This window comes from Etheostoma spectabile, chromosome 4 (genome assembly GCF_008692095.1).
Source record: "Etheostoma spectabile isolate EspeVRDwgs_2016 chromosome 4, UIUC_Espe_1.0, whole genome shotgun sequence".
Lineage (NCBI taxonomy): Eukaryota > Metazoa > Chordata > Actinopteri > Perciformes > Percidae > Etheostoma > Etheostoma spectabile.
In genome coordinates this window covers 33,617,372-33,628,589 of record NC_045736.1, presented here as the reverse complement: position 1 = coordinate 33,628,589, position 11,218 = coordinate 33,617,372, and the positions used below count along the sequence as shown (strand labels likewise).

The 11,218-nt window shown below is 42.1% G+C and overlaps 1 protein-coding gene across 1 annotated transcript in view; it reads left to right on the top strand.

Annotated features, from left to right (window-relative positions):
* Positions 1–11,218, top strand: part of LOC116688228 (copine-9) — a 206,748-nt gene that overhangs the window by 49,066 nt on the left and 146,464 nt on the right. The window contains exons 2-4 of the mRNA XM_032514085.1: positions 2,058–2,098; positions 5,811–5,857; positions 8,593–8,696. Coding sequence (XP_032369976.1) covers positions 2,058–2,098; positions 5,811–5,857; positions 8,593–8,696 — 192 coding nt within the window. The remainder of the gene's footprint in view (positions 1–2,057; positions 2,099–5,810; positions 5,858–8,592; positions 8,697–11,218) is intronic.

Sequence of the window (11,218 nt, the reverse complement as noted above, 5' to 3'; positions counted from 1 at the left end):
CAATGGTGTTGTCATGGTAACAAACTATGTACAGAATAAGTTTAGCAACAATGAATACAACAATGCGGTTGCAATTATGAAGTAAAATGTAATGAACAAGAGTTTTCATACTCAGGTATAACTTTCTTTTTTGAACTTTAATTTTTTTGATCAGTGTGATTTTTTTGTGGTGGGTTCTTTTTTTATTTCCATACCGTGTGTGTGTGTGTTGTGTGTGTGGATTAAGACACAGAGAGAGAGAGAGAGAGAGACGGGGCGGGGGGGGGACGTGTGTCTATGGATCAAATAGGTGATGCTGTTCTCAGGTCTGCATTAACTTTAATGAAGCCAGGTGAAAAAAAAATCCAACGGCAGAGACGCAACGCGAGTCACATTTAAACCACGCAGCATGTCTGAAACCCACGTTCACCAGAAATCTACTGGTAAGTACTACAAACCGAAGTTAAAAACAAACCTGAAGCTGAAGAAACCCTAAACTTTAACGTGACAGACCCACGGACCTGATTGACGGAGAGAGAGAGAGAGAGAGAGAGAGAGAGAGAGAGAGAGAGAGAGAGAGAGAGAGAGTGAGAGAGGGAGCTGTTCTCCGTGTTCTGAGAGTGAGCAGAGCGAGCAGAGCGTGTGTGTGTGTGGGGGGGGGGGGGCTGCTGTGACTATCAGCTGAGAGTTTTATTCAATCCGAGTACAGATATTGAATTGTATTACTCGTATAATACTTGTACTCGGCAAAAGTGCTTTATCCGTACCGGATACTCATTTCATTTCATTTCAGGCTCATCCCTAGTAGCTACACGGCCATGCTGAGCCTAGCTCCCAGAACTTATGTTGCATTAACTTCTTTAAAAAACTACTTCTACTGTAACTTCAAAGAAACTGCACCATCCTGCTAAATCATGGTTCTTAAAGTTGCAAAAAGAAAAACAGATTAAGGAGCTACAAGCCCTGACGATGGAGGAGAAGTACTGACGTGTCCACAGCCACTTTATTAGAGGAGAACCGAAAAGCTCTCACTGCTGACACCATGGCGAAAATAAGAAAAGGCTTTATCGCATGCAAACTATGGTGTCCGATCATGTTGTGAAGATTAGGGAGATTGAATCAAATGCTAACCTGCAGGATGAACGCCTGGTAGCTCAGGAAATAACATGTGCTAAGCTAACTGGTAGCAATGGTAAACTAGTTGCTAAAGTCATTTATCTAGAATCCCGTAGCCGGCACAAAAATATCAGAGGGCTTGGCTTACCAGAATCAACTGAGGGGTTTAATCCAGCTACTTTCTTCTCAAGGATGCAATTGGAGGTCTTCGGCAACAAGATTCTAGACTCTTGGAGCAAAATTTTAGATGGCTTCATCTGTATGCATTGTTAAATAATTCTAGGGACTGTAACTTGTCCCTAAAGGGTTTTCTGGGTTTCTTTTGCTTGTCTTTTTTCCTTAAATGCATCATTGACATCTTACTGCTTGTGTTTCTTGCCCTGTTGATGGTAGTTGCCTGATCTCAGCAATTACTGCGGTGAGTACGTTATTGAGTTGTTTTAGCCATTGTTTTGTTATCGTATGAAACAACGGCTAAAACTACAAAGTTAAGATCGGAGTTATAAAAAAAAAAACTACTTACTACTTACTTTTCATAGCCAATGTAATCAATGCAATGAGTACAGAACCAAAATAAACCTTCCCTAACACAGATGTACTGTATATGACTGGCGCAAAGTTTTCAGATGCTGTAGAATAATACCAGGGCACAAACCCAGGACTGTCTTAAAGGGTAACTACAGTTTTCTTTCCACCCTGCAAAGGACCTGCAATCTGTAATAGCATGGCATGATACAATGTATTTACATCCACAAAAGTGTTTGTTTTGCCACCAAAAATAACTGACATTGTAGCTTGTTTTGCCACTGCTAACTACACCAATGTCACTTAATACAGGACCAATGTCAAAGATTGTTGTCAGCTGAATCTATTGTTCAGTGTTAACAGTCAAACTGTTGACATCTCAATGTACATGTACCAATGTACGTAGTTTTTTAACATCCTCTTTCCTTTTGTTGCAGAAACCTGTTGGACATGGACACCTTCTCTAAGTCAGATCCAGGTAACTGCTGCATTTCCTCATCTACTCAACTTTCATCTTTGTTATTTCAGCCCAGCAGTGATTTCACTGCTCTATTGACAGTGTTCAATTCCATGTAGCTATTATTAAATCACTACTCCATGCACCTTTAGCTGTCCAGCTGCAGACATCAGTGAGCAATAACACAGTGAATAAAGCATTTACAGACACAATGCAGCAGCTCAGTAGCCTACGTAAAAAGGGGTCCACCGCGCAGACTTTAAATCAAGTGTGTTCCTAGTTAAGTCATCTAACCACTGGAGGATGATTGCTGGCCACAAACACAGAGCCAGACCGAGCATGAGCAGCAGTGAGTGATGGAGAACACAGTAACTGGGATTACTAAACCAAAGAGAGACAAAAGGATAACAGAAAATATGGATTGGAGGAGGTTCTGTAGTTCAACAGAATTCACACAATTTACCCTCCATCTTTGGGAAAAATGTATTTGGTGTGTACTATGTTGTGTGTGTCTATATCTAGTTTACTTTGACCCAGCATGCTGGGTTAGTCAAGGTTTGACCCAGCGCTGGTTTGCAGAAACAACCCAACAGATTTTCTAAATCAATTTGGTACATTTACTAAAACAAACTTGACAATTGTAAAAACTCAAAGTACAATGCTTACGCCACGTGGTACATTCAGCACACAACTCAATATTCAATTCAGTTTTATTTATAGTATCAAATCATAACAAGAGTTATCTCAAGACACTTTATAGAGTAGGTCTAGACCACAATAAAATTTTCAAAGAGCAAGCATTTAGTTAATGGAAATATGACTACAAAAAGGAGCTGTAGTAGTTCATGGAGTAGCAGGGTACTGTAGGGCGTTACAGGTTGTAGCAGGGTACTAGCAGGGATGGGTGACGTTACTTCTTGTTGACGTTCAAAGTATTTTCCAACAAAACAAGACTAGCTTGCCCTTCCCTCCTCCTCCTCCTGTCCCCTCCCGCTCCTTTTTGTGCTTCCAAGCACTAACCTCTGTTGGAGCTAAATCAGATGTTGATGTGTGAATCCTTTTTATTACGTAGGATGTATCCTAGAGTCAAAGTAACATAGATCAAGCTATGACAGCTCTGCCCTTAATGCATGAACAACAAACTTAATGCATGACCAACTTGTCTTCATTTATGTTGAAATAATGATTTTGTCTTTTGGCTTAAATGTATAATGTTTAATGCAAATCACACACAATGTTTAAGCACATATAACCTTTTAAATTTCAACACCTCCCACTCCCAACCCAAATCCTTCTTGTCGGTTGTTGGCTGGAACACTGTGTATGCTTGGTGGTGCTAGTGAGCACATTGTGTTATTGTTGACATTTGTAGGGTTAGGGTGTCTACGGAGAGTTTTTTACAGTGCGCTCACTCCCGAGAACAAGGCAGCAGGGGTGCCGTGTGTGCAGCGATAAACCCTTCCCTGCCGGGCTAAGCAAACGCTGCAACTCCTCACTCTGATGAACGAGGCAGCAGAAAGGGGGGTGCTCAGGCACAATGGGGGGCGTTAATCACTGGTTTTCATCACAACTTTTAAGCCTCTGACAACACATACAGTGTTCATTTGAATTTGAAATAGAAATGTCAATGCAAATTATTGAATTAATATTTCAATGTTGCTAGTAGCCCACTCCGACTTGTCAAATGATCTCCATAGCAACGCCTATTAGCAAGTCCCATGTTGGAAGCCGGCAGCTGTCAGAGTGGAAGAAAGAATGCTGCTGAGGACTTTGACAGCAGCCTCCAAACTCTGTTTCGCGTTTTAAGATTAATGTGTCCAATTAAAATGCAATTTTTATATCAAAAGACATTCCAACATCATGGCGGAAAACAAGAACAAGTGCATAGAGTATAGTGTTTAGTACAGTAGATATGGCTTTATTCCTTTGCACACAAACATCCAGCTCCCGATGTTACTGCTTTGCCAACAGGTTTTCTCTAACGAAACCGTCCCATCTAAGGAGCACCAAACTAAAATCAACCCCGATCCATGCCAGTTTGTTGCGTATTTCCAGGTCCTCAAAGAGCAACTTTCAAAACGGTCCTTCTCCAAAATGTTTGCTAGGAAGGTAAACCAGAGATTGAGTGGGTTACTGGCCTCCTTTAACATCTCTCTCCTGATAACAAAGTGCAATTTACAATAGGGGAGAAGCTGGTTATCCCAGCGATTAAAGAGGCCATGTCCACTGTCATAGAGAGAGACCCATCACCATTGACGCAGGCCATCCTGCTCAACAAAGACGGTGTGGCTCGTAGAATCGTATTGAATAATGGGGAACAAGTGTGCCAGTTACAAGCTATATGGCAATGACAATGGGGCCAAAACGTAGCTGGCAATGTTTGTCAGAAACAACAATGGCAAAGAGAAGGTCATGGAGTGACCACGGCTCTGTCAGAGCACTCTCTAAGGTACGCCAGCAGACAGACACATCTGGGTTAAACCAGGTGAGGAGGGGCCTCAACACATAGGACCAGAAATAATGTTTCTTTTCATGTGTTTCTTTTCACCATCCTCTCTCCTCCTCTGTAGAGTAGACATCTTGAGTCGCGGCCGTTTGCCTTTTCCAGATAAATTTAGATACTGTTGATTGTTATAGCCAGCAGGAGGGGAGAAAGGTAGCATAGAGCGCACAAAAGGAATCCTGGGTAAAACATTCATTTTAACCACTGAAATACGAGCTTGAATTGACATGGGGAGACCTGTCCATTTTTCCATGTCCTTAAAAATACTGTCCAGAGCAACAGAATAGTTATGGTTAATGATCTGGTTTAAGCAGGGAAGACCTCAATGCCTAAATATTTAAACTGGTAATGAATCAAGTGAAAATAAGACTAATGTCCCCTTAGACTTTTATAAAAACCAATGACAGAAACATCTTCTTTTGCAACTGCAGGTGTCGCCCCCTGCTGGAAATCAGATAGAATGCAGGTTCAAGGCACTTCTTCATTTGCATTATTTAGCTGGATGCTCCATCCACTAATGGAGATGGTCTGTGGGAGGGGAGGAGTGAAGTGGAGAAGAAAGGAGGACTTCTCCTGCATTTTTCACACCACTCATCTAGCAGGAGGAGACAGCTGTTAGCTGTGTGTGATCCCCATGCTTTTGCAGGATTGAACCTCTTTTTAAAGTGGCTTTCCTTGTTGTGTGTAGTTTAGTATCCATCCTTAATGCTAAGAGAAGATTCCTGTGGTGTTTCTGAAATTGCCCAAACTAACTAACTAGTTTGAGTTGTAGTTCCGTAATGGCGGTGGAGAAAGATATAAGCAAAGCCATTCGGTCCGTTGTGGCAACGCTGCCAAAGTTAAAGCCCGAGCCTGAGTTTTGTTGGTGGCCAGGATGTTGTGGCCCTCCTCCCCAAGTTAGACTTTCCAGATTGCTTCGTTAGTGGTGAAGTGATGCTAAGCTCATGTTACTACCAAACATTAGCGATTGGTTATAGCAGATCATATAGTTTTAAACAGAGTACCCGCCTTCAAGGAAGTTAACACTTGTCAATGGAGAGTGGCCAGAGCCTCTGTACACATGAAATGTAAGAGAGTCTGGTAGGACCAGGCTGTGAGGAGGGGGCATGATCACCAAAAGATACGATTGCAAGCAATAGTGGCTGTGGTGCAGTGCTGCATGCATGTTATGTGATTTCAACATATTTAAAAAGTACCTCTAAAACATGTTTAAATTGTCTGTCTTCTCAGTGGTGGTGTTGTACGTGCAAGGCCTGGGGACCAAGGAGTGGAGAGAGGTGAGTGGAAAGTCTCTGAGTTGACATGAAATGCTGTTTTTGTATGCAGAATCCTGGATTAAAGTGAGAACTGGGCTGATCAGTACATTTTTGCTTTGTTAGGACAAGCTTACTTTTTGTCAGCCAATGTTTCAGCAGTCTGTCTCCTATATTCCGTGGCTAACTGATTAGCTTTGGTATTTATCTGTCCACATGCTGGAAACAGTGGAAAGCTGACAGGAAATCCGGCAATGGCGTGAAAGCCCTGTTTGATTTTGACTTGTTGGGGATTTCTGTAAGGGAACTGAATGTAGCTTGGGGCCCGTAAAATAATTGCATCCAGCACTACCGGCATGTGCCTACTAATTGATGGCTGGGAAATGCCGGATATGTCTCCAACCTTGTTTGACTATGCCCAGGCATAAGATGAGGTCTCCAGGCTGCAGCCATACCCGATTCGATGAGGAGCCGTAGTGAAGAAAACTACACTCATTACTATAGCCTAGGAGCAATAAACCTTTGCAAGTAAAAAGTTTAAAATACTTTATATGTATTGACAAAATACTGTCAGTACACCGGTTCAACGAGCATATGAATTCAATAAAATTTTATTTATAGTGTCAAATGCTAATAGTTTATCTCAGGACACTTAACAGATATCACAAAGACCCATCAATTCTCCTAGCCTGGAAATCCAGAACCTTTGTCAGATACACCGATGTGATTAGTGCAGGTGGCCTCTGGCCCGCCTATATCAGATATACCGATGTGATTGGTGTAGCTGGCCTCTGGCCCACCTACATCAGATACATTGATGTGATTGGCTCAGCCGCCTATGTGAGGTACACTGAAGTGATTGGTGCAGCTTGGCTACAAGGGCATAGTTAATGAGCAGCACTACTCAATGTCCGAGTGTTTGGCCAAGCAAATTCAAATTGTGTGGTCACAAGAACTCTGGATCTCAAGGGTACAATTCTCCCCAAAAGCAAACATTTGGTTTGACAGTGGCGAGGAAAAACTGCCTTTAAAGAGGCAGAAACCTCAGACTGAACCAGACTTTTGGTGGGACAGCTGGGACACGGAGACACTGATACAGATGTACAGAAATTAAAGGTGTCCCGATCACAGTATCAGATCAGGGATCAACATTCACCCCGTTTTACCTTACTCCGATCATGTACGTCAGCTTGTAGTGATCACTTTCCTTTCGTATTCACACACGCCATGCACGCCAGACTGCCTGGATCCCGACCCTTTTCTAACCAACATGGTACACAGCCACTCTCCATTGTCTGTCCAGAGATTGTACAAAAGTCACCGTTTTTTTACAGAAGAGGATTACTCAAATTCTCCACACTTCTTCCATGATTTCACCAGGAAACCATGCTTACAGGCTGTTATTCCTTGGCGCCGACATCGGTAAACACAAGAAAAAAATCAATCCAAATTTACCAAATTGCGCCATTAAAAATCATGCAAGATTGTCAAGCACTCTTATTGGTCGGATATGTCTGGGGGCGTGAGCAAGAAAGTAAATAAAGGAAGAAGGTCCTGTGTTCTGGTCTACCAGCTCATTCCATTAAAATTATTAGACGATGTTTAACAAGAGACGTAACTACTACTGCTATGATCCCAGAGACTTGGCTCTGCTCTGCTCCCCGAGACTTGGCTCTGCTCTGCTCCCCGAGACTTGGCTCTGCTCTGCTCCCCGAGACTTGGCTCTGCTCTGCTCCCCGAGACTTGGCTTGCTCTGCTCCCGAGACTTGGCTCTGCTCTGTCCCGAGACTTGGCTCTGCTCTGCTCCCCGAGACTTGGCTCTGCTCTGCTCCCCGAGACTTGGCTCTGCTCTGCTCCCCGAGACTTGGCTCTGCTCTGCTCCCCGAGACTTGGCTCTGCTCTGGTCCCCGAGACTTGGCTCTGCTCTGGTCCCCGAGACTTTGCTTTGCTCTAAGCTGCCCTGACTACAGGAGACGTTACCTCAGACTGAAGGAGTATGTATAGTTGGTGCGGTTTGAGTACGGATCAGTTCTCACCACAAACAAACTGCTCCAGAGTTCTGTTGACAGCGTACCGAGACCACCTCTTCCAGCAGGTCTCGGTCCGCTTGTTTGGTCCTCTTTTGGTGCTCAACCAAGTTTGATTGCTGCGTTCACACCTGCCCAAAGGAACCACACTAGCGGGACAAACAAACTAGTTTGATTCAACCGAACTAAAGGCTGAGCAACTCCAAGTGGATCAGGACTCGGCATCCGCAGATATTCAATATTAGAAAAATCGTATCGGAGCGAAGGGCACAAAAGCTGATTGGGACACCCCTAACAGAAATAAGATAAAACAATAATTATAGCAGTTGTTATGATGAACAGTGGCAATTATATCAACACCATTGGGATCATTAAATAAATTGTGTACGCCCTTGGCTAATTTTCCTGCATTTGATGACTGATGTGGTGAAATCCAAGTCATTTCCATTCCTCAACACATAAAGGCTGAGCATTAATGTAACTGGGTAATTTTTACTTTAATTACGACAATTAGATTAGACTCTGTGTAGTTTGAGCAGGGCCTTAATCAGGTTTTGACTGCTTGATTCTCTCAAATGTTTGCTAGTTGAGAATTTCATAATCTTCAAAAAAACAACACAGTACAGTTACCCTTCTTAACACTGTTTTTGTTTTACCCTCCTTACAGTGTACAGACTGAACAGTATGGGGTTGACTTCCGCTCCGTCTCTTTTCTCTCTGTCTTTCCACCAGTTTGGTCGGACAGAAGTGATCTATAACACGCTGAACCCAGACTTTGTGAGGAAGTTTATCCTCGATTTCTTCTTTGAAGAGAAGCAGCACCTGCGCTTTGATGTGTAAGTGGGAACATCTCCGTCTTTTCCTTCTTCTCCCTCCTTTGTGATACCAGGGAGTGACTTCAATCAGTATGCCTCTTATTCTGGCCTGACACACACTAGTTTTAGCAGCCTGGATGACTCGTATCAGAGTTTTAGACAGTAAATGAGCTGTATTAGACAGTATGCTACATATGTCTTCATCTCTCTATTTAAAAATACCCAAAATAAAATCTTGTATGTATTTGTAAAAATGGAGAAATTAATGTCAAAACAAGCTGTAAAGCACTCAAATTTAGATTTTCTTTTTTTTGTTTTACAGCCTTTAACTTTTTTTGCAATTTCTTTTGAGCATGGACATTTCTAGTACCAATTAGCTTTCCCCTTTGGTCGCCACGTTTTTAGAAGTGTCATCTGGGCAGTAAATGTAGGCTGTGTGTGAATGTATTAAATGTGATTACTAAGGGGTTCTTTTATGGGTAAACGAGAGAATGAAAAAATCCCAAACAAATCCAATTATTCAACCTTCTGCGATCATATGCACATACCTTTCCTGTCTTCAGCTGTCTTATCTTATAAAGGCCAAAAGCTGCAAATAGGAGATAAATGAGATATGGAAACTATAGAACCTTAGCTTAAAAATGTAGTAAACGTTTAATCCACATACGCACTGATACGCAGTTTCATGTTGGTAGTTTGCGATGTGCGTTAGAATCGTTGCATTCATCTGTCTTTTCTCTGGACAGCTTGAAACATGACCAATACCAGCTAACAAGAAAGAACAATTAAAAAAAATACCCAAAGTCTTCTCCGTGTAAATGGATTAGAGGGTCAGTGCCACTTTTACTTGGTTGTACTGGAGGATTACAGCCATGTATAGCCTGTAGTACCCACTTCTGACCAAACTATGCTGTAGCTTACTTCATTCACTCCAAACCAGTTGATAATAACCTAATTTACATTCTTTTTTGTCACGTCAAAAGGTTTTGTCTAAAATTTGCTTGACAGTTGAATGGAAACAGAGGTATTCACACAGTTGTTAGTTTTACTGTTGGACTGAGCAGTAGCCGTTACATTCAAACCCTTACCCCACGAGTTTACACAGTGTTGATCAACTCCTAGCGTTAACGGCTAGCATTAGTCAGTCACAATACCTCTCCGAGCTTTTGTGCTGGCATTTAGTTCTTAGCATTTACTTTTTATTTTTTTATTTTTCAGCACTGTCAAGATGGTTTATTGGTAATCAGCATGAATTTGCATGTGAAAGTTCACCAAAATGTAACTTTACTCACCCCTCTGCAAGCATATCCACTGATCACAGAAATTCAATTGAAAATCATTTTTAAAAGTTTTGTTTTACTGCTAATGCCTCTTTTTGTTGCAATGGAGTCTCTGACATGCACAAGACCAACATCACAACACAATTCTGGTGTGGACCACTGGTGTCCATTTTTTAGGCATTTTTTCTCTTCTTCCTATGTTTTAAACCAATGTGAAGTCTGCTGTTTACTTTAACTTTGAGCATGAATTGAATAAACTCAAACTCAAAGTGAAATACCCTCCTTATGAGGGTCTTACATTCTTTGGTAGATTTACTACTTGTGTTTGTTATATGTGGTACCAGCTTGCCTTGCTGTCAACTGGTTTTGGGGATGTTAATATTAAGTGATGCATAAACGTTTCTCTTATTGGTGGTTTAGAGCACCAAATGTGGTATATATTTTTTAATGAGCTGTTGTTTTTAAGTATGAGGTGAATAATTAATTTTGTTGTTGCCCATTAGTGTTCAGGTTAACCCTACTGAGATAAGTGTGTCTAGCACCCCTCCCTTTGTGTGGTTTGCTTGTTGCATTGGCTGGACTGACTCTTATTTTTGTTTCAGAGCTGGAGTTAATTGTCAGAGATGACATTTGGACTAAAGCGAGGCCACACAGCAGCTTGTGAATATCCTGTTCCCCCTTACTGACAATTGTTTGGCGCTGTTTTTTGCTTGTAGCTATCCTAAACTTTGGAGGAAGAATGGACTAGTTTTAGGAAGCATGTTTAATTAGAAGGACAAGTAGATTGTTGGCAAAGATTTTGTTTCATAGAGTAAGACGTATATAGCTTTTTATGGGTTATATGTGTACATTTGCATTTTTGGCAAATATCTCAAATAGAGATGAGGAGAGCCCACTATATAGACAGTGATAGCCCAAAGAAGAACACCACTACTAAATGCACGCTGGTTTTCAACATCGTCCGCTACACAACCAGGCAGGCAGTCCGACAGGCTGCGCGGGGATCTCCGATCATCATTCAAGGCCGGAAAATTCACTTCAGCCCTTCAGCAACTTTATAATAAAGGGTCTGGATTTCTTCCTGCTTTATCCGGCAACACTGAAGATCAGAGATGGCACCCAGTACAGAGCTTTCACCTCCACCGGGGAGGCTGAGGACCCTTTCCCGAGCCACATCAACTAGATTTGACTGGGGGATCCCAAGGCGTTCCCAGGCCAGGATGGAAAAAATAATCTCTCCACCTAGTCCTGGGTCTTCCCCGA